The 27,942-nt window shown below is 37.6% G+C and overlaps 1 protein-coding gene across 1 annotated transcript in view; it reads right to left on the bottom strand.

Annotated features, from left to right (window-relative positions):
* RIPK2 (receptor interacting serine/threonine kinase 2) overlaps positions 1-25,893 on the bottom strand; it is a 34,873-nt gene extending 8,980 nt beyond the window's left edge. Inside the window, exons 1-7 of the mRNA XM_025395046.1 lie at positions 25,392-25,893; positions 20,143-20,296; positions 17,641-17,796; positions 11,963-12,120; positions 10,091-10,140; positions 9,053-9,214; positions 1,807-1,892 (exon numbers count right to left, since the gene is read on the bottom strand). Of these exons, the coding sequence (XP_025250831.1) occupies positions 1,807-1,892; positions 9,053-9,214; positions 10,091-10,140; positions 11,963-12,120; positions 17,641-17,796; positions 20,143-20,296; positions 25,392-25,564 (939 nt within the window). The 5' untranslated portion in view covers positions 25,565-25,893. The remainder of the gene's footprint in view (positions 1-1,806; positions 1,893-9,052; positions 9,215-10,090; positions 10,141-11,962; positions 12,121-17,640; positions 17,797-20,142; positions 20,297-25,391) is intronic.
* Between the last annotated feature and the right edge of the window lie 2,049 nt (positions 25,894-27,942).

Here is a 27,942-nt window from a genome sequence, read left to right as displayed (position 1 = left end):
TAGGCCGGTCAAGTAACTCATTACTAATTAATCAACTCTTAGTACTAATGGCCCAAAGTGCAAGAATAGTGATGCTGGAATATTGTTAGAATTGTTCTATTTTATTGTCAGTTATTGTTAATGTATTACTGTGCCTATCTTATAAATTAAACTTTATCATAGGTATATATGTATAGGAAAAGTATATATGTCTATGTCATAGGTATGTATGTACAGTATACATGGGGTTCAGTGTTACCCATGGTTTCAGGCATTTACTGGGGTCTTGGAATGTATCTCCCATGGATAAGGGAAGACTATTGTACCTTAGTTATCTCATCTATAAAAATCAGATGATATTCTTGCCCTATAAGTATCACAGAATCGATACAAGATTTTTTTTTTTTTTAAAAGAACAATCCTAAGTGGAAAAAATATGGCAACTTAAAAAGTAGCTGAGTGTGGTAGCCCACGCCTGTAGTTTCAAGCTACTGGAGACGCTGAGGTAGGAGGATTGCTTGAGCCCAGCACTTCGAGGTTGCAGTGAGCTATGATCCTGTCACGGCACTCCAGCCTGGGTTACAGAGGGACACCCCATCTTTACAAACTAAAAAAAAAAATTGACTCTATTAAGGAATAGAGAAATTGGTATCCTCTGGAAAACACTACCTACTCAGAAGTGGTGGAGCCAGTGACAAGTTATTAAAAGAACGAAAACACAGTTCCTCTTAAGTTCCTTCCTTTATGCATTTCCCTTTGAAACCAAGGGTTATGTCACTAGATCCAGCAAGCCACAAGGGGCAAGCAATATCACTTGGTTATAAAAATTGTAGATTTTGCTTGTTCACACCCCACGAGTTTGGCTAATGGCTGGTTTTTATATTGTATATTAACTACAGTTTAATGAAACCCACATCTCCTAACAAACCACAGTTCGTTAGGGCAAAGTAAGCATAGTTTAGCACTTGCCTTAATGAACTGTGGTTGCTTTGCTTTTTAAACAATTTTGAGTAATATTGAAAAAAAAAAAAAAAACAACCCTGCAGTAATAGCCCCTTCAATTGTTCCGACCCACAAGAATCAGAGTGAGTAAATAACACAGCTCTCCCAGGTAATTCATATCAACTGTTACTGCTACCTTGGTCTATAAAACATGAAGTGTTTGAGAGGAAAAATGAAAAAACAAACACACTTTGGTCTCAAATATAATAAAAATTCTACAGTTAAACTTGGCAAGGAATGTCAGAAAAAAATGTACATTAAATTAAAAGAGAAGTGCGAGAACCCAGACATCTATAATTCTCTAGGCATTACAACTTTAGGAAAATAAATGTACATTAAAAAACAAACAAATGCCTCTAATGGCTCAGTGCATTCATTGTAAACAACTGGCTGTGATTATTCATTTTTAAATTTACGTCTGATATATAAGGGTTCTGGAAATGTCTTTTTTTTTTTTTTTTCTTTTTTTACATTTTAAATAAAGGTAGGGTCCTGCTATGTGGCCCAGCTGGTCTCAAACTCCTGGGCTCAAGTGATTCACTCGCCTTGGCCTTCCAAAGTGCTGGGATTACAGGTGTGAGTCACCACGCCTGGTCCTGGAAATGTCTTTAAAATCTGAAGGTGGCCATTTGAATGAAATAGAAAAGCTTTTGGTGACAAAGGAAAAGTAGTATTGATAGTCTCTGGTAAATTTTCTCACTCCAAAACTATAGCTTATATCTGTGAAAAGTATATATATTAAAAACTACACTTAACCAAAAAACTCCATGAATAATATATAGTTGTTTAAATTACTAATTTCCAGCATTCCATTTGGCAATTTACCTTTGTTTTCTTTAGCTGAATAACAGCTTCAAGAAAAGTTATCTCTTCAAATGTTCTCAAAACTGGTTCAAGTTCTATTAAACATTCTACATAAGAGAAAAAAATATAGGTTGAATTCAGATTGCTTCTAATTATTAAAGTGAAATGCTAACATTTAACGTACAAGGCCTCAAGTCAGTTCTTCCCAAAGTGATGACATTCAGCTGTTTTATGAGCTTTTATTACTGACATAAAGATAGACATAAGCAACAATGGAATAGGGTTGAGAACCTAAAAGAACTGTTTTTGGACAAATGTGCTAAGCCAATTCAATGGGGAAAGGATAGGATAGCCTTTTCAACAAATGATGCTAAAACAGTTGGATATACACCTGGAAACAGATAAATTTAGATACTTATATCACACTACACATAAAAACTAACTTGAAATGGACCCCACACCTACATGTAAACATAGGAGAAAATCCTCATGATCTTGGGTTAGGCAGAGTTCTTAGATATGACATCAAAAATGAAATCCGTTAAAAAAACCTAAAAATTGGGCCGGGTGTGGTGGCTCATGCCTGTAAACCCAGTACTTTGGGAGGCTGAGGCGGGCAGATCACGAGGTCAGGAGATTGAGACCATCCTGGCTAACACAGTGAAACCCCATCTCTACTAAAAATACAAAAAAATAAAAAAATAAAAAAAAAAATTAGCAGGGCATGGTGGCGGGCACCTGTAGTCCCAGCTACTCAGAAGGCTGGGGCAGAAGAATGGCGTGAACCCGGGAGGCAGAGCTTGCAGTGAGCCAAGATTGCACCACTGCACTCCAGCCTGGGCAACAGAGCAAGACTCCATCTCAAAAACAAAACAAACAAACAAACAAAAAACCTGAAAACTGGACTTCAAAAAATTTGAACACTTTTGCACTTCAAGACAGTATTAAGAAAAAATAAAAAGATAAGCTGCAATCTTGTACACTATATTTCCATATCATGTATCTGCTAAAGGGTTTGTATCTACAATAAATACAGACCCATGACAATAATAGGAAAAATAGCAAAATTAAAAAACAAGTAAAAGATTTGAATTTCACTAAAGGAGATATACAAATGTCTTCAAGAAGCACATGAAAAGATGCTTAACATCATAAGAAAAGGCACTTTAAAACTGCAATGAGACATCACTCCATACTCACTAAAATATAATTAAAAAGAAAGTAAGAAGTGTTGACAGTGATGTGGAGAAAATGAAACCCTCATACATTGCTGGTGGGAATAAAATAATGTAGACTACTCTGGAAAACAGTTTGGCAGTTTCTTAAAAATTAAAGATAAATTTATCATGTAGCCCAGCAATTCTACTCACAGATAATTAACCAAGAAAAATGAAAACATACGTTCACAGACTTGTATGTGAACAGTCATAGCAACATTATTCACATAGGCAACAAGTAGAAACAATCAAAATGTTCATCAACTGGCTAATGGATCAACAAAATGTGATACATCCATACGATGAAGTATTATTCAACAATAAATTACTGAACTATGATTCATGCTGAAACCTGGATGAACTTGAAAAACATTATGCTAAGTGTGAAAAGAGCCAGATGCAAAAGGACCACACATTGTTATCATTCCATTTATATGAAATATCCAGAAAAAGCAAATCTAGAAAGACAGAGAATAGATTACTAGTTACGTAGGGTTAGTGATGAGAACAGGCAGTGACTGTAAATAGTTATGAGGGATTTTGTGGGGGTTGATGGAAATACTTTAAAATTGGATTATAGTAATGGCTGCAAACTGTAAAATTATTAATACTAAAAAGTCAATGAATGTATACTTAGAATAGATAAATTTTAAGGTAAGTAAACTATACTTTGATAGGCTTTTGAAAAACAGAATATTTATGATTCCTCTCTGCTACTGTGTTACTTTGCCATTTAATATGTACATTAATTGAACAGTTAAATCCATTTTCAGAATGTATATTCTCTAGTCACTTTTTCAACAAAGGTTTACTGATCTTCCTCCTTTCCTTAATTCAGTTAACCTATATTTTTTTAAAAAAGGAAAAATATAGCTTGCTTTTAGTTTTTCAAGCTTCCTTTATTTTTTTACCAAAATTTCTTTCATTGTGAACTTTTCATTTCTTTTCAGTAGGTTTATCCAAAAGTAGGCATCTTGTGCTTACTCTGGTATCTAGAAATCCCTTTGTAATTTCTTGTTCTTCCATTTGGTCGTATTGACAGAATTTCTTTATTGAATACACTTAAACTTTCCCTATTATTGATTTTTTATTCTTCCTTTCCCTTTCAGGTTCCCAGAATCTGCTTTTCACACCATTCCAATATACACCAGAGCCTTAAAATAAAACTGACGGGCTGTATAGGGCAGTAGTGTGTTTATAAATCAATGACGGTACCTTCCCACTGAAAATAGGAAGCTGTCATCCTAGGAAAAAAAAGTTGTGCTTCCATTTAAAAACAAAGTCCAAAACCTAACAATAACAACAAAACCAGTAGCATCCCAAAGGCTATAAATGAAAAATGTCTAAGGCAGACAACAGTACTTTGTAAGAAATGTGATAAATTAAATACACACACACACACACACACACACTCTCACACCGTACTGTCAGATATAAGGCTGGATATGTTTATAGGCAATATTAGTTAGACAGTCTAAAAATAAACTGAGTTCTCATTAGTAAAAAAAGCAATGCATTGTATTTTTCATTCAATACTTATATCCATTGTTCATCAGTATTGTATTTACAAATCAAAATTTGCTAAGGTAATGGGTTAATATTTTATCTTTCTTTCTTTCCAGAGCTATGAGGAAGGGTACATATCTCTGTTGTCCTCTCTTTGCCATTTCCAAATAGTAATTTCTTCTTTCTGTGAAAATTCTAGATCCTCTAAAGTTCATGCCATTGGGCAACACTTCTCTGCAAACTTCTGCTTTTCTCCTATGCTCATTGAAGATTTTGGCTTTTGGCTTACTGACTTATCCACGCTGTACTGATCAGTGCTCCACTGAATACTTGAGAGGAACCCTCTGCAAATCTCTGGGGCTCTTCCTCTGTGTACCTTTTCCCTTCCGGTGCGATGTCCTATGAAGTCTATCTGCCTTGGTCTACCCACACTGTCATCCCTGTCTCCTAGACCCTGAGTGTCAGCTGGGTTCCACCTCAGTTTCCTCTCCCCATGCTGCATCTAGAAACTCTCAAGGCAGGAAGCTGGGCAATCGGAAGGCTGACTTCATTTGTTTCCCGTCCATCAGAGATTGCTGTTCTTTGTTTCCTGATATTTAGTGTCTTAAAAACCACTCTTTCACATATTTTGTCTAGGTTTTTTGGTTGTTTCAGGCAGGAGGGCAAATTGGCCCCTGTTACTCCATCTTGACCAGAAGTGGGGTCACTAGTTTCTCTAGATTAACGGCCCAAACTAAACACTAAATACTACTTCTCAGCAATCCTATTTTGCTTCCCAAATACATCTACTGTTCTCATAGATAAGTGGTTCTTAAAGTGTGGCCTAGGGACCCCTGGGGGTGGGGGGGTGGTTCTGAGGGTTCATGAAGTCAAAACTATATTCAAAGTAACTAGTACTTATTTTCCCTGTTTACTGTCATCCCCAAACGAGTATATAGTGGATTTATCCAGAGGCCCATAAGTAAGGTGTGATAAGAACACTGCTTCAACAGACAATGGAACGTGTTCTTGTATATTCCTACATTTTAAAATTCCTTGGTTTTAATTTCTAATACAGTAAATGCTAATAGATATGACCCACATATACAAAAGCTCTTTGAGGTCCTCAATGATTTTGAAGAGTATTGAGATCTAAAAGTTTGGGAATTGCTGTCTTACATGATTATCTTGTACTGCTGGAGGAGACGCTTAAGTCCTTTTCTTCATGTTTCCAACAGGAAGATGACATTTCCAGTTCAATCCTCAGGAAGGAGAAGTATAGGAGGAATTCTTCCATCTTCTTTCTGCCCCTCAGACTTACCTCATTTGTTAATCTTGGAGAAAAACTCAGCATGCTTATCTGGTTCCTTTGCAGTTTTCTCCTTCTTTTAAAAGTCAGCTTGCCTAAAGAATGCATACATTTTCTGCTTCCCTATGTAGAAGCAGGGTGAGGCCTGTGGTGGGCTGGTAAAGCTATCAACTGTAGGGGTAAAATGCTACTAAGCCCATTTGGCTGCAGATCTAAAGGTACATTCTCCAATTAGCTTTATCAGTAATGAAACTGATATTTTGACCACCATCTGTCTTTCTTCCTCATCTTTTTCTTAATATATTCTGAACTTAGAAAGGGAAAGCAGGGGTAACACCATTGTATTTTATCTTCCCCTTTTCAACCTCTTACATCCCATCCTCCATCTTTCCTTTGAGCTAGCTGATCATCTGCTCTCACACTACACTGAGAAAATAGAAGCCATGAGAGGGAATTCCTTCAGGGTCCTACAACCAGATCTACAAACTTCTTGTACTTGTATCCATCTCTCCAACCTCATTTCTCTTACAGTAGAAAAAAGTGTCCATATACTCATACAAATGTAAACAGTATCATTCACATATTCTATTACTGTTTCTTACCTTTCTCCAGGATTTTTTGTTTTTTTTTTTTAAAGAAACAGCATTTTGCTTTGTCACCTAGGCTGGAGTGCAAGTGCAGTGGCACGATCATAGCTCACTGCAGCCTCAACATTTTGGGCTCAAGCAATCCTCCTGCCTCAGTCTCCCAAGTAGCTGGGATTACAGGCAATGCACCATGTCCAGCTAATTTTTTAATTTTTTTTAGTTGAGACAAGGTCTTGCTGTGCTGCCTAGGCTGGTCTCGAACTCCAGAACTCAAGTAATCCCTCTGCCTTGGTCTCCCAAAGTGCTGGGATTACAGGCATGGGCCACTGTGCCTGGCCATAGGAAAAAATTTTGACCCCATATCATCCTTTAGCTATCACCTCATTTTTTTCTGCTTCTGTTCAGAGCCAAGCATCTTGCTGGAATTGTCCATATTTGGCTTCACTTCTTTCTTTTTTTTTAAAATGTACATCAGTCTTCTGTTTTCATATCTCTATTAAAACTCCATTTGTTTGGATTACTGGTGATGACAATGTTGGAAAATCCTGCTTGTCTCATTTGGCCTCCTGGCAGATTAGACATGTCTGACTATACCCCTCCTTGACTTCCAAGACACAAAGACTATACTCTCTACTGTCCTCTCTTCCTCAGTCTCTTTTTCTTCTTCCTCTTCTCCATTTCTAAGTGCTGGAATGCCTCAGAGCTCTACTATGGGTCCCTCTTTGCTATCTACATTACCTTCTTAGATGAACCAGTCCAGACTACCAATATGTTAGTGATGTTCAATTTTATATTAGGATCCTGGACTCTTCCTGGAACAGATTCATGTATTGTTGTAGTAGTAGCAACAGTAATTATGACTGTTTCTACTTGCTGGCTGTTATAAACAATGCTCCTATCACTAATCACATACAAGTCTCTGTGGGAACACATGTTTTCATTTATCTTGGGTTACCTGTTAGTGGATTGCTTGGTTGTATGGTAAATTTATCTTTCATTTTTAAGAAACTGCCAAACTGTTTTCCAAAGAGGCAGTATCATTTTATATTCCCACTAACAATGTATAAGGATTTTGGTTTTGCCACATCACTGTCAACACTTGTTATTTTCTGTCTTTAATTATAGCTATTTTTGTGGGTATAAAGTGGTAACTCATTGCAGTTTTAATTTGCATTTCCAAATGACTAATAATATTAAGCATCATTTTATGTGCTTTTTAGCTATTTGTATATCTCCCGTGGTGAAATTCAGATCTTTTACTCATTTTAAAATAGGGCTATCTGTCCTATTATTGACTTGTCAGGGTTTTTTATATATTCCAGAATCAAGCCCTTTAGCAGATACATGTTATGCAAATATGTTCTCCCAGTCTGTGGTTCTGCTTTTTTTTTCCTTTTTGGAAATGAGGTCTTGCTATGTTGCCCAGGTTGGAGTGCAGTAGCTTTTCACAGGCACGATCACAGTGCACTATTATGATACATCCTCAAACTCCTGGGCTCAAGTGATCCTCCTGCCTCAGCCTCCTAAGTAACTGGGACTAAAGTCGTGGACACTAAACGCCTGGCTGTCTCTTTTCTCAATAGGACCTTTTGAAGTGTAAAAGTTTCCAATGTTTTCAAAGTCTGATTATAAATTTTTTAATGAATCCTATTTATTTTTGATGTCATATTTAAAGATTCTGCCTAACCCTAGGTCATGAAGATTTTCTCCTACATTTACATTTGGATGTCTGATCCATTCTACCTCTGAAATACTATCTTAATTCTGTAACTCTTCTATCTTCAGAATTTCCACCTCAATTAGAAAATTCCTGAAAGTTTCTTTCCTAGCCTCTTTGCTTCTACTTTTGCCTTTCTCCAATCAACTTTCCACAGAGCAGTAAGAATTTCACCTATACTTCTTATCAGATCATGTCACTTCCCTGCAAAACATACTTTAATGGCTTTCCATTCCACTTGGAATAAAAATCTAACCTTTTAATGATGGCCAATAGCCTCTCTCTTACCTCTCCAATATCATCTAATTCCTCTCCTTGCCTACTATATTCTAGCTACACAGGCCTTCTCACTGTTTCTTGAGAATATAAAACTTTTTCTCTTCTAGGCCCAGAGCCTTTATGCTTGCTGTTTTGTTTGGCTGAATACTTTTTCTTCAGCATTTGAATGACTGGCTCTTTTTCAAGCTTCAAATCTCAGCTCAAATGCTCGCTCCTAGAAAAAGGCCTTTGTTTCCCTCCCTTGATTAGTCTATTACCTTGCTTATTTCCTAATAAGACTGTCACAATCTGTGTCTTGCTTATTTATTTGTTTTCACTCTGCCTTCTCAACTAGAATGTGAACTAGCTACAGAAAGTTTGTCTTCTTTACTACTCTGTTCCCAGGGCTTACTCCAGTATATACACAGCACATGGTAGGGGTTCAAGACATATTTGTTAAATATATGAAGGAAATTGTTACTCCTATCACACAATTTCTCTTTTTTGTTAGGAATTCTCAGTTCTGCTCTAGAAGGAGCTACTCATATATAAATGCTATGATAAGTCGGAAAATAATTTAAACTTTACTTCTAGCTAGTCATCTAATTTGCACAATTTTTCAAGGAATATTTTATTCACAGTATATTAACTAATTCTGTAATTCAAAGAGTCCATGTTAAAACTATATACTCACTTAAGAAAGATGGTCTTTCATCTGGATTTTGTGCCCATCCACTTTCTATTAGAGAGATCATATGTGCTCGGTGAGGTATATCATATGGCAAAGTTTCTTCATTAATAACAGGTCGATGTCCTTGTGACACACTATACATTATCTGCAAAGGATTGGTGACATCTGTCAAAACAAATAGATTGCATTCATTAGAAATATATTACGATTTAGCATATTACTTACATCTAAAACTAACTAAAAGAAAATAAGTGAATATTAAAATTTTAGGAATAATGTCTTACCCCCCTTTCTGTAAAAGGAATATATATATCCCAAACCATTGCCAGACTTGTCTATTCCTATGGAAGGAGTTTATATCCTCACCTCATTAATTCTGGGCTTGGCCATATGATTGGATTTGGTAAACAGAATATTTGTAAAGCAGAGCTGAGCAAAACCTAGCCGAACTAAGAAGGGCTACAGCAACTAATATTTAATGTGAATGAGAAATAAATGTTTATTTCATAAGCTATGGAGATTCCAAGGTTGTTTTTTGTTACACAACAAGCTGACCTACACAAACCTCAGAATAAAGAAATAAACAATATTTTCAGGGAATAAAAAGGACAGATTAGTCTTCAATATTTGCTAGTCTTTATAGAGGGAGTAGTAATTAAATTATCATATAAATAATTTTACAGCTAGACTAGAACTTGGAAATAGTAATTTAAAATTCTTACTATGCAAGTGACAAAAATGAGGACTGAAGAGATTTTGTGACTTGATCACAGAGTTAATTACTGTCAGAACAAGAATTAAAATCTGGGTTTTTCTGATCCTTAATCCAGTACATTTTCCAGTATATAGCAGACTCACAACTGGATCCTTAACCCAGTATATTTTGCAGTATGTGATGCATTCACAATTGATAAATTGTCGTTTTAGTGTGCTTTCCACAAAATGAATAAGCAGATTTAAAATAACATGATTTTTAGATAGTTCTGAGAGTGACCTACTAACATGATGTTATTGAGCATAAAAAAGTCAAAACATACTTACCTTCAAAAGGCTGTTTTCTGGATAACACTTCCCATGTGATAACTGCATAGCTGTTTAACATAAGAACATACATGTTATATATTTTAAATGAACTCTATCTAATAAACTAAAATAGCACTACTTTTAAAAGCTGACTGTGAAGATACCATTTTTGAAAGTGATAAGGCAGCAAAGAATTACTGTATACAATGAAGATGACAAATGCTCATCTAGTTTTGAAAGAAAATCAATTTTAAGTTAAAAAATTAGGAAATTACTATAATAAAAGCTTAACGTTACATGCAAGATTAACTTTTTGTGGATGATTTAATACTAGGATTAATTCTTGAACACTCAGATAAGCTATGCCCTTTAATTAAATGATATTACTTTTCACAAAGAACAAAGAGCAAGAAAAAAATTGTCTCATGGAGCTCTATTCTACTGCCTTTTTTCTGCTCTCAGCACTATCTTCTTTGGTAGTAGAAATATCCTGCCTACAGTTTAACTTCAGATGTCAATTACAGGGTTAAGCTGCATAGAGTTTATAATTAGAATAAATGGTTAAATAGGATATAAGAATTTTGCCACACCCCAACATTAACCATGCATTCAAAATGGACACATAGAATTTATTACTACCAACACCTTTTGTTACAGGGAAAGCGAGGAGTACAGAGGGAATTCCTACCCAAATAAAGGAATAATATTTCCTCATATTTCCCCAACAGAGAATATTGAAATTGAACATAAAGAGAAAATTCACAAAATGAATGACTGGTAGACTTAAATTGGCCCATTTTTATAGAATCAAACCAGTTTTCAAGAATTGTTGAGGAGAACATGATCTTTACCTTAGGAAGCTATAAATACATTTCCCCTCCCCTCAGTACGTCATTCGAAATAAATTAAAAATATCAGAAAACAAAATATAAAAGGGCAATTTTTTATATTCATACAATGTGAATGTAAAAGACACTATATGAATTGTTTTAGTGCAGCCACTAAAATGGATTGGCTGGCTTTGGATTTAATGAGAAATAACAAAAATTAAAATGCTTTTGAAGAAAAGGAATATGCAATTTAATTAAATATATAGTTTTCTGGTAGAGATATGGCATTTGTTCCTAAAATGATTCATTAACAGGTTATTTATTAAAGATGGCAAAAAGCCATTTAAAGGACTATAAAATGTGTTCACAGCAAATTTAGAGAGTGTGCTTTTGCATTCATTAGTATATTAAAAGAGATAAGAGTAACTTACACATGAGGTGAATGTCCCCATCTCTTAAACCTATGTAAATAATCATCTTCCTTTTATTCTGGTTAAATAACCAGTGTCAAGAGCAATGTCTTATGCTTATTACTGCATTATGAGACTATAAGTAATATGCATCGGAAATATGAAAATACGATCAAATCCATTGATTTGTTGTATAAAAAATTCACACATATACAAATATTAGGGATTCTTTAAATAGAAATATCCCCAGTATGATTAAGAGTTGGTCTATTTATCTAAAAAGATGTATAGATATCAAAAGCTGAAAGGTTGAACAGGTTGAGAAACTTAAAGCTAAAATGTTAGGAACTACTGTTTCCCTCTGCATTTCCAAGTCACATATGATAAAAATCCTTAACTATTATATTATAAATTGATAGGATAAGAAAAGATGCTTTAAAATTTCTTAAAGGATGTAAAAGTTTCTTAAAGCAAATCATTAAATTTCTTTACTTTGAAAAATATTAATCACCATGGCCTCAAGTTTATTTTCACCACAATTATGAGAGAAGAATAAAAATCACAGTTTAAAATGTAGCTTCAAAATTCTGGTTGACTAATTTTGTGTCTGAGACAAGGTTAACTCTGAGAAAAAGCAATCCTTATTATACCTATATATATCATGCTTGATACTGGCCCTTGATTTTTGTCCAGGTTCATAGTTTTCAGGTGGCATATAGATAATTGTCCCTCCTTCTGGTGCAGATTTGCTGCTTCGTGATTGTGAGAGGGACATCATGCGCCATTTTGATAAACCAAAATCTGCAATCTGTAAGAGAAAAGAGCAAATAATTGAATTAAGAAATTTCCTCTTTAAAAAGTCCAAAAGTCAACTATCTTTGTGTATATTCACTGTATTTAGATATCAAACCAGAGAAAATGTAATATATTTTAATATTTTATTTCTATATATTCCACCAACTTTTTACAAAATTAAATTCCATAGTGCTGAGCCAAATAACTCTAGAAGCAATACATACTGACTTAAAGTTTAATATAACATTACAAATTTCAAAAGAGAAACTAATTTTTGAAAATTAAAGAGAGACATTTTTTGTCTGTTATTCTCAATGAGTGTGTACCTTGCACACCTTGTCATGACATATAGCTTGGTACCATGTGCTTTCCACATCTCACAGAGCTGCCAATTCTACTCACATCTCATGCAATTGTCACTGGTCATTGTTTACAATTCTGGTTTATACAGTTGTATTCATAATGCCCTAAAGGTAGCATTCTTAAATTACGAAATAAGCAAAATCTCAAAATTGTAAAGATAATTATTATACAATTTTATGCTGATCACTAAATGAAGTATTTCATAGAAATAGTATAATTGCATATAAAGCATATTTATGTCCAATACAATAGGTGTCTAAAGAATTATCAGTGACAATATTCTGTGCCTTTGATACGTCCTGTACAGTTTTGCTTCAATTGTAAATCTTGTGCACATATTATACAGTATCTTATAACTAAATATTTAAAAGCTTCCTTATTTTTTACTTTATTTTTTAAAAATGTAAGACAAAATGTAAGAACAGAAATAATATTTAATTGACAAGGGAGTATGGGAAATCCTTAAAGACATTTAAATTCCTTAGAACATTTTACTGCATACTTTAGAATTCAGCAGAGTGAAATGGGCTCCATGCAGCACATCATTTGTTTCCATTGTTTACTTCCTATATTTTTTACTGATTTTAACAAAATACATAATTTTATTAGCATTTAGATGAATTTGAGACAAAAAAAAATTATGGCCTCCATCCCCAAAAAGGAGGGGTAGAATAAATGAGTCTTCCATTCATTTGCTACAATAAAAGAGTAAATTTAAGAAAAAAAATAAAAATAATCAAGATTTAAAAAACTGAATTCACAGAAAAGGACCAAGTATACGCTATTGATGGATGAAAAAGAAAGTAGAGGTCATTATTACTTTGCTTTTGTTTTCTCTATCAAGAATAGTTTCTAGTCTGAGATGAAGAAAATGAAGTCTAAGGAAGTTGAAAAGTTATACAACTATATATTTCAAATTATTCAGATAATTTGCAAATACCTCCTCAGTGCTATTAGTGTTCTTTGTGGGACAAAATGGAGAGGTATTATAGGATATCAGAAAAGTGAATGCCAGTCTGATTTTTTAAAAAGGGGAAAAAATGTTGACTTTGCAAATCAACATTTGCAACCTATAGAAATATATGGAGTATTCTAAAGTATGCAACCTAGGAACCTAAGAATAAGTCTGACATATTTGTAGGAGCCTATCCTTAAACTCTGGTGTTTCAATCCTCCAACACTGCATGAAGTCTCTCTTTTTTAAGGGCCTTAATCTCATTTATAAAGGAGAAGCCCTAACAGCTTAATCACCTCTTAAAGGTCCCATCTGTTAATAGTATCACATTGCCAACATCTGAAGTTTAGAGGGGACACATTGAAATCACAGCATTCTGCCTGTGGCCCCCCTAAAATTCATGTCCTTCTTATATACAAAATACATTCGTTCCAGCCCAATAGCCCCCAAAAGTCTCAATTTGTTCTAGTATCAACTTCAAAGCCTAAGTCCAAAGTCTCTTCTAAACATCATATGGGTGAGATTCAAGGTGAAATTCATCCTGAGGCAAATTCCTTTCTAGCTGTGAGCCTGTGAAATCAAGTAAGTTATGTGCTTACAAAATAAAATGGTAGGGCAAGCATAGAATAGCTGTTCCCATTCCAGAAGGAAGAAACAGGAAAGAAAAAGGGAGTAACAGGTCCCAAGTCAGTCTAAAACACAACAGACCAAACAACACTGAATCTTAAGGCTTGAGGATAATCTTCTTTGACTCCATGTACTACCGTCTGGACACACTGGGGTGAGGTTGAACCCCAAGGCCTTGGGCAGCCCTGCCCCTGTGGCTTTGCTAGATATAGTCCACGCTTCATTTCTTACATATTCAAGTCACATGCTTTGGTTTTCCCAGGCTGGTGCTGCACACCAGTGGCTCTACAGGTCTGAGGTTCTAGGGGTAGCCCTGTTACCATAGCTCCACTAAGCACTGCCTTATAGTGGGCACTCTGTGAAGGATCCACCCTGAAGCAGATCTCTGCCTGGGCCCTGAGCTTTTCTGAGGCACTCTTTAAAATCTAGGTAGAGAAAGTCACGCCTCCACAGCTTTTGCACTTTGCATGCCTACAGAATTAGCACCACATGGTTGTCACCAAGGCATACTGCCCTCTGGAGCAGTGACATGAGCCACATCTGGATCTATGTGAACCACAACTGGAATAACCAAGGAACACACACTCTGGCCAGCCTTGAATATCTCTGAAATGCGTCTGGGGTCATTCTCCCATTGTCTTGATGAATAGCACCTATCTTCCCTCTATCCATGCTAATTTCTTTATCAACCAGTTACTTTGCCACACTCTTGTTTTTCTTTCCTAAAAAGAATTTTTTATTCTTTACATGGTCAGTCTGAGAATTTTTCAAATCTTTACATTCTAATTCCCATTTGATTATAAATTTCACCTTTAAGTCATTTCTACTTCTTGCATTTTACTATAAGCAGTTAACAGATGCCACCCAGCATTCTGAACACTTTGTTGCTTAGAAATTTCTTCTGCCAAATATCTTAGTTCAATGTTAAGTGCTGTCTTCCACAAAGTCCCAGGACACAGACATCGTTCAGGTAAGTTCTTAGCCACTTTACCACAAGGATGACCTGTCTTCCAGTTTCTAATACCATGTTCTTCCTTTCCATCTGAGCCTGTTTGTCAGAATAGTCTTTACTGTCCATATGTCCAGCAAGATTCTCTTCATGACCACTCAAGTAATCTCTAAAAGAATGAAGGTTTCTCTACAGCCCTTCTCTTCACTTCAAAGCCCTCAATAGAATTGCCCTTAATGCTCCCTTCATGGCAATCTAGGCTTTCTCTGGCATCCATTTCAAAAATGATTTCAGCCTATATGTCATTATGCAGTTCCAAAGCTACCTCCACATTTTTAGATGGTTGTTGTAGAAACTCCTTACTTTTATTGTACCAATTTCTGTCTTAGTCCTTTTGTGCTGCTATAACAGAATACCACAGACTGGGTGGTTTATAAAGAAGATAAATTTGTTCTCACAGTTCTGGAGGCTGGGAGATTCAAGATCCAGCCACTGACATTTGGTCTGGTGGTCACCTGCTTGTGGCCTCCTCAAATGGCAGAAGGCAGAAAGGCAAGCTACCTGAAAGCTGCATGAAGCATTTTTTTTTTTTTTTTTGGTTCTTAATCTCATTCAGGAGGGATGGAAAAGCCCTCCCTCATGGCCTAATTACCCCTTAAAGGCCTTACCTCTTCACTATCACATTGGCAACGTATGAATTTTGGAGGGGGGCACATTCAAACCATAGCACCTGGCTTAAAAATTTCAAAAAGTTTACAAAAAGGGGTATTTTATAAGTATATAGAAAATGAAAGGGCCAGCAAAAATTCTCAAAAAACAAATTATATCAGAACAGTAGTCAATTTCTGATCTTGGGTAATACAGCCCAAGTGCTTGATCTTGGGTAATACAGCCCAAGTGCTTGGCACAATGCCCAGCACATAGTAGTTGCTTCATAAACATTCATTAAGTAAAGGAATAACCAATTTGGTTTCTTTTTTTTTTTTTTTTTAGATGGAGTCTCGCTCTGTTGCCTAGGCTGGAGTGCAGTGGCGTGATATCTGCTTACTGCAAGCTCCGCCTCCCGGGTTCATGCTATTCTCCTGCCTCAGCCTCCTGAGTAGCTGGGACTACAGGCACCCGCCACCATGCCCGACTAATTCTTTTTGTATGTTTTAGTAGAGATGGGGTTTCACCGTGTTAGCCAGGATAGTCTCGATCTCCTGACCTCGTGATCCGCCCACCTCGGCCCCCAAAGTACTGGGACTACAGGCATGAGCCACCGCTCCTGGCCTGGTTTCCTTTCTTGACAGTAGTAATACTGTCAAAGAGTAAATGTATAAATGGTTTGTATATTATAAAATATTTTAATGCACTTAAACATATTAGACTTCCAAGTTGGTAGGCCTATCTGGTAAATACACCGACTGGGCTCAGTGGCTCAATGCTGCAATCCCAGCACTTTGGGAGGCCAAGACGGGTGGATCACGAGGTCAGGAGATTGAGACCATCTGGGCTAACACTGTGAAACCCTGTCTCTACTGAAAAAATACAAAAAACTAGCCAGGCGTGGTGGTGGGCGCCTGTAGTCCCAGCTACTCGAGAGGCTGAGGCAGGAGAATGGCATAAACCTGGGAGGCGGAGCTGGCAGTGAACTGAGATCCGGCCACTGCACTCCAGCCTGGGCGACAGAGCGAGACTCTGTATCAAAAAAAACAAAAAAACAAAAAAAACTAAACACACCCTTACCATATGACCCAGCATTTGTATTCTTGGGCATTTATCACAGAGTAATGAAGACTTATGTTCACTCATAAACCTGTATAGCTTTGTTCACAGCAGCTCTGTAAATAATTACCCCAAACTGGAAAGAACCAAAATATTCCTGAATGGTTAACTGTGGTACATTTATACTGTGGAATACTATTTATCAATAAAAAACAACTATTGTTACAAGCACAACTTAGATGGATCTCAAGAGCATTATGTGATGTGAACAGATCCAATCTCAAAATATCACATACTATATGATTCCACTTATATAGCATTTTCAAAATGACAAAATTAAAGAGATGGAAAGCAGATTAGTGGTTGTTAGAGGTACAGATTGTGGTAGAGAGGAAGTGGGTGAGGTAGCATGAGTGGTATCTTTGTGGTGATGTTATGAGAAGTGCTGTACCTTGATTGTTGTGGTTACACAAATCTATACACGTGATAAAGTAATGATACTATGTACACGCATTGTACTAATGTCAAATTCCTGGTCTTAAAATTATACTATAATTATGTGTGACATAACAATGTGGGAAACCAGGTGACGGATACATGAAACCTCTTTATTACCTTTGCATCTTCCTATAAACATATAATAATTTTAAAATAAAAAATAAAACAAAAAAGGTGATCTTGACAATTCAATGAAGAAACATAATGGCTTTGTATTTTATATCGTAATTCTATCTCTGTCTAGGAATAGCTTCCTAACTGCAGTAGTAAGAAGGAGAATAGAAGATAGAAATTAAGGGCTACGGAAATTACTATTCGTTGGTCTCTAACTCTAAGGAGAGATATGAAACAGTCTAGGTCGAAGAAATAACTAAAAAGTATTTTTAAAACTATAAGGACAAGGAAACAGATAAACTTTTTAAAAAAGTAATTACCTTAACATGAAATTCATTGTCCAATAGGATATTCTGAGTCTTCAAGTCATGATGAAGTAAAGGAGGAGTCATATTGTGCAGGTAATTTACACCAAGGGCAATTTCATGCAGAATGCGAAATCTCAATGGCCAAGCAACATCAGGATATTCAGTTTTCTTCATATATATGTGAAAAGAAACAAAATAAAATTAGTCCAAATTTCACTACGTTTCACACTTAGAAGTTAAATATTCCATGAGGAAATACAGTATAAACTAAGGTTAAAACATATGCACATTTTTATAAAATAGCGTCAATTTGATAGGGTTTAACATTTACGTGTCTTACTTTCCTCACTTTCTAGAGAAAGTTATGATAACTTCATAGCACGAATACTTCCTTTTAGTTTATATTGGTCATGCAACTACATGGTTTTGGGTCTTTCTTCAACTGACACAGATCTCAGTTATTTTGTGTCTATACATAGCCAAAAGTCATACACTTACACCCACATCCACCTCTCCATTCTATGTCTTAATCAAGTAATTTGAGCGCACACAAATACACACAAAATTACACACAATTTATTTCTAGTAAATACCAAGCCATTCATTCAAAATTTTTATTTTAATTTTATTAATATAAAATCAGACTTTATTATAATCACTGCATCAGTTATAAATTATGACCATATTTATTGACTAAGCACTAAGTTATCATACATTTAATCATATAATTAATCTGTCTGCATTCCAGCTTATAAAATTAGCCTTTTGATTTGTTTTTGTGGAAGGGGACAATCATTTTTGTTTCTAAAACTATACAGTATAGACACATTTAAAACATAATGTTTTATTTTTCATAGTACTCAACATCCATCTGAGCTTTCTTAAAATAAATGTTTTCTGAACACAAAAGTTAATGTAGCTTCCCAGGAGAATGAACATACTTCGGAAGACCAGGCAATTTGGGAAGATCAACAATGAATCACCAGGCACCATGCCACATTTTTCTAAATGCTATGAAAAAGACTGCTTCTACTGAAAGTACAAAACTGATCTTGAGAAGTTATTCTGCAAATGCGTCAGCTTATAGTTCAGTGATCAATCTGGCAGGGGGAGTGGTTCAAAATATTTTAGACTATTTATGATACATCTTGAGTTTTTTCAATGAATTTTGTAAGGTTGGGGGAGGGCACGTCAAGATAAATCCCACCCTAAATAATGCAATACAGGAAACCAAATGAAACACAAAAGACTAATGTGGAACATTACTTTCTCTGGTACACACAGAGCCCTGTCCCCTAGAGAAACTGAATCTTTTAATCTGTAAAAAAGGTAACTTTTTCTGAAAATTACGCAGTTTAAAGCAGTTACCAGGCCTCTCTGCAGCATAATGTAATATGGAGGCTTGTGATCATGGAGACAAGGGAGAGAAGTGCTCACTCTATATTTTATGATTTTTTTTCCAGGAGTTAGCAGTCCCCTGGAGGAGGCTGTAGAATGTCCAGTGAGCTGCAAATTTGGGTGCCAGAGTATCTGCTGGGGTGTGGGAAGAAAATGTTAGATTTCTACTTATATTCATTTCTCAACAAAAATAAACGAGAAATTATGATTTATTAATATTTGTATCTTGGTTGTTGTGGTAGTTATACAAATCTTACAGACTGACACCAGTTACTTATTCCATCCTTGTTTCAAATGATCACAAGTCACGAATAGAATGTGATGTATTCTGAAACAGAGAGGAAGTTACTCTATGACTGACTGACAGTGGCACCCACTTTCCCTTGGCCACTTACAGGGCATTGTGTTACACTATCATTTAGGAGTATCCATTGATTGGATTTTATAGATTATTACAGTTTTAATTAAGCCAACCCTCACAAAATGGACCAAGTGGTTTAAAAAGATTTATTGAAACTACAGACTCATGATAATATTAATAATGAATACATATATTTTGAGAATGAGGACCCCTGAATTTGTTTACTCATGGGATTCACAAAGAGAAAGTGATTGGTACCTTGAGAAAAAAGGTAAATGGCTCATACCACTGTCTATTATTAGAAAAGCTAATGTATCTGGTATTCAGAGATAATTTATTAATATCTGGCCTGCTAATTCAGAACTTCATGAACTGGTATTAGTAACATTAAATTTGAATTTGAAATTGCTATTAACATAAAATAAAATATCACTTAACAGTGGATTTTACAGTGTGCAGAGTTTATCTTTTCCACTTCTACCCATGTAATATGCATATAAATACTAGAATTTGGTATAAATGTTAGGAATGGTAACTCAGGCAAAATAATCTAGAGTGCAGGGCCCGAATCCACAGTGTTTTAATCAACACAAAAATGTCACAAAAGGTAAAATTTTATCCCTGTGATAGTTTTTCATTATTCTTTGATTCATCTATATACCCCGAAATAATCTGATCAAACATAAAATCAAAGTAAAATATAGTTTGAATAGTGAAAATGGCAATTATGGCCACTAAAAATGTGTAATACTTACCCTATGTAGGAGTTCATTTAATGATCCATTTGGCATGTATTCAGTAACTATTCCCAAAAATTCAGGCTCATTGCAAATTCCCAAAATTGGAAGAATGTAACTAAATCTAGCTTTGTGTAAAATTTCAGCTTCTCTTAAGACATCCTTTCTTTCACTAAGAGAAGAAAATGCATAATTACTTCAAGTAATACAAAATATACAATTATCATGCCTATAAGATTAAGCCTGGATTTTTTTCATTAATTAACTATGTGACCTCATGTAAATTATGCAACTTCTCTGCACCTTAGTTTCACCATATTTAAAACACAAATAATACCTACCCTATATATTCCACAAGTCTGTTTAGAGACCAAAATAACTTCTATAAGCCACTGACAGGTAAAAGTGCTAAACACAGGTTATTATTATTGTACTTTTCCTAGGAAAGGGAAAGAACATAGTATTAAATTAATAAAGTCTATCTAGGTTAGAATAATCGGTGCTTGAACTAATTACATAATTAAGTTTACACATACATTGTATTCAAATGAACATGTTTTATCAGAATATTATATTAAATTTTATGGTTGCATACCATATAAACATTTTCCAAATATCCCGAATATTAAAACATTTAAATGTTATAGATTTAATAGCTGCATAAAAGTCAATAATATTTATAAATTATATACCAGAACTCAGGAAAAGAACACTGAGAACAGGTAAATGCTTAATAATATTAATAGATTGCTGGGGTAACTGGCTCCCAGGTTCATTTGCTTATGCATATGTAAAACAAATATATATTTAACTATTTTTTTTTTCTATTTTTCTTTGTCACCCAGGCTACAGTGCAGTGGTGTGATCACTGCTCACTACAGCCTCAAACTCCTGGATTCAAGCCATCCTCCCACCTTAGCCTCCCCAGCAGCCAGCAAGCCCCACAGGCATGCAACCATGCCTATTTTTTTATTTTTTTATTTTTGTAGAGACAAGGTCTCACTATTTTGCTCAGGCTGGCCTCAAACTCCTGGGCTCAAGTGACTCTCCAGTTTCAGCCTCCCAAAGTGCTGGGATTACAGGTGTGAGCCACCTTGCCTGGCCACATTTAACTTTTATTATGGATAAAGAATGATGCTCAGCATTATGGAAAATATATGAATTAAAAAGATATAGTCTTTGCCTTTGAGTTGCCCAGAAATCTTTTAAGTAAAATAAAAATACAAGGCAGAAGGTAATAAATGCCACCAAAAGAGAAAAGAAAAGGAAGCTATTGGGAAATCAGAGAAAAGAGAGTACATTTGAGGTTAGGAGAGTCATTTACAGTCTTCAGAAAAGTAGGATTTTGATCCCAGCTGTACCATAAGAATGAACAGAATTTAAACACTGGAGGGTATCTAAGACAAATGAGGCCTCCACTTGAAGAGGGGATGTGCTTTCTTTTTAACCTGTATAATGCCTAGCACTTGGAACAGTGCCCTGGACATAGTAATGTATCAGATGTTCAAATAGGTAGGTATCAAATGTATTCAAGGAAGTTAAAGGGAAGGCTCAATTTGGGAAATTGTGAATTGTTTAATGCAGATCAGGATATGTAATATAAAAGGAGTGAAGGTGAATAAGACAGGTTAGGGCCATTTCTCAGTCTTAAAGCCTGGTTAGGGTGGTGAAACTTCATTTAGCAGCCACTAAATTGTGACTGATGGTTTGTTTGATGCTTTTTTTTTTTTTACATACAGAATGCATGCTGGAAACTTTTTTTTTTTTTTTTTTTTTAACAGACCAGATCTTGCTGTGTTGCCCAGACTGGCCCTCCCTACTCTGCCTCTTGAGTAGCTGGGACTACAGGGGTGTGCCAACGTAGCTGGTGTGACTGAAAGTTTTTGAGTCAGGGAATGACAGTAGAATAAAATTTTAAGATGATTAATTTGGCAACAAGATGTAGGATTAGAAGAAAGTGGTAGAGTTTGAAAGTCAGGTGTTAGGAGATTTTAATACCAGTTAAGACATGAACTTAAAACTACAAAGGTAGCAGTGGAAATGGAAAGAAAACCACTAAGTGAATAGAATGCTCGGGTTGTGGTGACTGACTGTAGGGGGTTAAACAAAAAATGAAAAGGAATGGGAGATGTCATTATTTTTTTTACCCTGGGTGACTGGATGTTGGTTGCAGCAATGACAGAAATAGAAATGTTTCCAGGAGAAGCCTATTAGGTAAGTAATGATGGTAAGTTAATTCTTATACCTCTCAAACTCTGAATGAATGGCTGTTGAAATATGAATAGCAACAGACATTCTAGACCAGACTAAGATGGATTGCTTTTAAAAACAAACAAAAAAAACAAAGCAAAAGAATCTTGGTCATTTATTTTTTGAATAGGTCATATATTTATATGTCTTAAAATTCAAGAGTAACAAGAAGGCATAAAGTGAAAAGCTTCTCTCATTCTCTGTCCTTCAATCACTTAATACTCCAACTGCTAGGAAACCAATTATATCAGTTTGTGAGACCCATTTCAATTAAACGTTTATTCCCTAGATGGAAATAGTTCTGTATTTGCCCCAAGAGATTTGGGCCAACAACAGAGGATGACCCTGAAGATTCCTGGATACTAAGAACAATAGAGAGTGCATGCTGCAGAAGTCTCAGTGATACTTCATACACTCTTTCCTCCTCCCATTAAAAGACATTCTTCTTTCCACTGTGACCCTATTACACGTCAGTCACTTTGCATGCACTAGCATCCTAAGATCACCCTCTAAACATAGTTTCATTATCTCCACTTCATAAATGAGGGCACTGAGGCTCAGGAAAATTAATACTTTTCTAATGGTCACACTAATAAGTGGCAGGGTTGGCGTCAGATTTGAATTGCAATTATGGGACATTAAAGCCTGCATTCTTTCTACCCTATTGCTTGGTCAAAGAATATAGTTGGACAGTTCTTGAAGATAGATTTTTGGCAAGATTGAGTGAGTAGGAAATTTTTTTTAAAAGCCAAAAGATTGTAAAAATTGATTTTTATATTTTGAAAATAAAGGCGTAAAATACAGCTTCTATAGTCACATCACCAAAATTAACTCAAAAATTTCATCAAAAAAGTTACGTCATCTACAGGGTATTTGAACAACCAATTGGACTCATTACTCATAAGGGGTGGGAAGATTGTTGGGGAAGGTCCACTCATCAGACAGAAGTCAGATTATGGAGACTGATTCACCAATCATTAAAATAAGGGCATGTAACATTGCATAAACTTATTTTTCTTTCAGGTCATCCCAAAGAACAATGCAAACATTCTTCTCCATAGCCCGAGACACACATGTATTTATTATTCCTATTTTATAAGTGAGGAAAGAGACACCAGTGAGTCAACTGCATAGCCTTGTCTAATGCTCAGACTACATAAATACTGCACTGATAAGATCTTAAGTAACAAATTGGAAAAAAGAATGTGATGCAGTAATGCCAGAGTGTTTCACTGGTCTTATGGCTTCCTCGAAGACAGAATTAATTTCCTACCCAATTCAGTGAAGAATTTTAGACTATGAAAATTGTTCATGAGTATGGGAAAGAAACTCCCTCTTCACTTCTTGGTCCCCAAACTGTACAAAGCTTAGATAAACTAAAATCCTGAGAAGCAGCACCCAAAGTGGGAGGATCAATTGGCTTTTCAATACCCATTGGGTCCATCAGTGCTATATTTATTTCCATACAGTGTTTGCATAACTGGTTCTAACATATATCCATCCTCTCTAACCAACCACCACCCTTAAAAGTTGACTACAGACACATATACACACTTGCCCAGCACTTGCGCCACAGAACATAAGGCCCAGAGTAAACAGACACCACACCTTGTATATCACTGAATCTGGATTATGATAGAAAAGAAGTGGAAACAAGCTCTAGAGGTGTCCCAGATCTCCTGTGCCATTTATGCCATCCAAGCCTGACAGTGAGACAATGAAGAAAAGTCACAGGTAGGTGAAAATCCAGTAACTTTGGCAGGGCAGAAGCTGAGGAATTTATCTGATACTGGATACTCACAGCTTCTGGCCAATCAGGCATCTGTGATGACGTATTTTCACATTAGATATAGGAGGAGGAGAAGAGAATGTTGTAATCATGGATGTTAACTCACTAAGAACTGAATGCTGGGCCTAGTTAAATCCCTGTAGGAAGTAAAATACACAAGACTAGTGACCAGACCCATTGACTAATACACAGTTACAGGTCTATGGCACGTGGTTGTAATGTTCTTCTGAAAACAGAAACTAATGTTAACCTTCCCTTAAAACCTGTACAAACCAGTAAGTGAAAGCCATTTACAATTTCTGGCCATTTAACAGTCTTTTGGTTCAATTTATTGTGGCAAAAATAGCACACATTTCCTCTACTTAACAATCTTCCCATGAGAGAAACTGAGAGTGGGAGAAACTGAATTGTATTGAGTTTGATATAAAACATTCCTGATAACACATAATAAACCACAAACAAAACAAAAACAATAAAAAGCAAAACATCCTAGATTCTAAAGCAGCTCTGTCCAATAAACATATAATGTGAAAACCACCACATACAATTTAAAATTTTCTCATGGCCACATAAAGTAAAAAGAAACACATTAAAATGAATTTTAATCTTATATTTAACCCAAGATATCACAAATATTATCATTTCAGCATATAATCAAATATTAATAAAATATTACAAGTTTTTAAAAATAAATACTAAGCATTCGAACTCTGGTATTTTACACTTAGGTCACATTTCAGTTCGGACGGGCACATTTCAAGTGCTCAGTACTCACCTGTGGCTAAGGGCTACCTACTGGACTCTGCAGCCCTACAGCCCGATTTCAAAAATAAGGAAAAAACAAAGCAAGCAAAACCCACACCCACTACATATAAACACACACCAATTTCAATAAACCCGGCGTTTAGAGTTAGGCAGTGATTGCTGATTTTTGGAGTACGGAGAGAGAACGCTTAGGAGTAAGAGGGAAGGAGAGAAAGGGAAATGGAGAGATGCGTGGAGGAATGCAACTGCTGCATCTCCAGAGAAGTGCGTGCTCCCTACCGTGCCAGAGCTTGAAGGGTCGGTGCTCCCTACCTCCCAAGCTTGAAGGGCTGCCTAGAGGTGACGAGGTGGGGCCGGCCCCAAGCGGTCACTGCCATTTGGGCTCTAGAGCCCGCTTGTCAGGGGGCTTGAGGGGATGCAGGATAGTTGGGGGCTCTTCCCGGGAACCCCATTGGCTGCCTACCTGTCGAGCAGAGGGGTGTGGATGTGCAGGTGCTTCACGGCCACCTGGACGCGCCAGTCTGCGTGGCGGGCGGACGACACAGTGCCCGAGGCTCCGCGGCTCAGGTAGCGCAGGTCGGCGAGCTTGTGGTAGGGAATGGTGGGCAGGGCGCTGCAGATGGCCTCCCCGTTCATGGTCCCGGGCGCTCAGGCCGGTTCCGGTTGTGCCCCCTGCTGCGGCGGCTCCCAAGGCTCCCCCGCCGCACTCGGGAGCCCAGATCCGCCCCTGCACTAGCGAGGCCGGCAAGACCCTTTTTGCTCCGCGACACTAGGTCACGAGGGCGCCCATTCTCCGGGCGGCCCACGCCAGCCGCTGCTTCTCCGAACCAGAGCTGACTTCTTTTCTAGAGACTAGTGCCAACGCCGTAGTGCCGCGAAGGAGCTTCCTCTCTCGCTGCCCTGGCCGGTCCTCCCCGGCGCGCGCCGCCACCAGCTCAGGCTGCCTGAGCTCCTCCCTCCCCAAACTTCGCAGGCTACGTCAGCTGCGGACAGCAAGGCGGGGAGAGGGGCAGCCCGCTCGCGGCCCTTCCGCCTGGCTCTCGCCTCGGCCTGCGACCGGGATCCTCCGCCCGGGTCGCGCAGCCGAGGCCGAGAGCTGGGGCGGGCGGCCGGGAAGTGGGAAAGGGAGCCAGAGGCGCTCCTTTTGTCTTCTCTTCCCATCCCCCAGGTTTGGGAAAGTTTTGCTTTTGGGAAGCCCCTCTCTTCAGCCTGGCGGGTGTCGGATTGGTTAGCCGCCAACCCCCTTCCCCCACCCCTCCCCCCACTCCCACCCCCACCCTCCCCCAACTCCCACCCCCACCCCCACCCCTCCCCCCACTCCTCCCCCACCCCCCACCCTCACCCTCACCCTCACCCCGACCGCCAAAATTCTCTGGGCCACAGGTCTTCCGGAAGTTGCCAATCCCGGTAGCTGCAGCGTCCGGCTGGGGTCTTTCTTAGGGGGCTCGGGGTTCTGCTTTCTGACTCCCTCCAGACTCTCCGCCTGCGCAGGAAGCGATTTGGGGGTATTGTGAATTCCGAGGGCCCCACACTTAAGAGGTTGTACTCTCACCTGTCTACCTGGACTCCAATTTCCATATTTCCAGTCACTTCAGGACTGAGAGATGGATGATAAACCCTGTCATAGTGGAGCAAGTTCAGGTGTTTAACCGCTGTTATGTGGGATCTGCCTTTCTCCCTCTTCTTTCTTACTTCCGTAAGTATATATATGCACAGAGTGAAAAATAACCTTGAGAGAGTCCATCCCTCTGACTCCAGGTAAGACTGCAAATAATTCTTTCTTATAAATCTGGGAGGAATGCAGTCAGTGTTTCATGCCAACCAAAAAAGACTGCAAACGTTTTTCCATCTTGCTGCTTTGAACACCTTTCTACTTAGGTGACTATTTTGTAAGATATGAGTGCAAATGTTATATACAATACCAAGTCCATACTAGATGTTTAATTAATTCTAGGGCTTCAGTAATAAGGAATGACTCGAACAGATTTCTGCCTACAGACAGCTAATGCGTCTCGTATTTTTGCATTACCTGAAATGAAAGTAGCAATGTTAGGTTTTACAATAGTGGAAGGTTGTAAACGATAGTGTGTTAAAAATTTTTGATCATTTATAATAAAATGTTCAGCACTAAATATATGGTCTGATGCTCTGTGCTTTCTTGCTTAATACACTTTTTTTTGTTTTTTTTCTTTTCGAGAGGGAGTCTTGCTCTGCCACCTAGGCTAGAGTGTAGTGCCGCCATCTCAGCTCATTGCAACCTCCGCCTCCCTGGTTCAAGCAATTCCCCTGCCTCAGCCTCCCAAGTAGCTCGGATTACAGGCGCCCGGCCCCCAGCTAATTTTTGTATTTTTAGTAGAGACGGGGTTTCACCTGGCCGGGCGCGGTGGCTCAAGCCTGTAATCCCAGCACTTTGGGAGGCCGAGACGGGCGGATCACGAGGTCAGGAGATCGAGACCATCCTGGCTAACACGGTGACACCCCGTCTCTACTAAAAAATACAAAAAACTAGCCGGGCGAGGTGGCGGCACCTGTAGTCCCAGCTACTCGGGAGGCTGAGGCCGGAGAATGGCGTGAACCCGGGAGGCGGAGCTTGCAGTGAGCTGAGATCCGGCCACTGCACTCCAGCCTGGGCGACAGAGGGAGACTCCGTCTCAAACAAACAAACAAACAAACAAACAAAAAAAAAGAGACGGGGTTTCACCATGTTGGCCAAGGTGGTGTCAAACTCCTGACCTCGTGATCCGCCCACCTTGTCCTCCCAAAGTGCTGGGAGTAGAGGCCTGAGCCACCGGCCAATAAGCTTTTTTCTTAAAAAGTACTCAGAAAACTTTCCTATCCATTCATTCTGTTATGCGCGTCAGTGTGAAGAGACCAGCAAACAGGCTTTGTGTGAGCAATAAAGCTTTTTAATCACCTGGGTGCAGGCCGACTTAGTCCGAAAAAGGAGTCAGCAAAGGGAGATAGGGGTGGGGCAGTCTTTATAGGATTTGGGTAGGTAGTGGAAAGTTACAGTT

The sequence above is a fragment of the Theropithecus gelada genome, chromosome 8 (assembly GCF_003255815.1).
Source record: "Theropithecus gelada isolate Dixy chromosome 8, Tgel_1.0, whole genome shotgun sequence".
NCBI lineage: Eukaryota > Metazoa > Chordata > Mammalia > Primates > Cercopithecidae > Theropithecus > Theropithecus gelada.
This window is presented reverse-complemented; position numbering and strand designations above follow the sequence as displayed.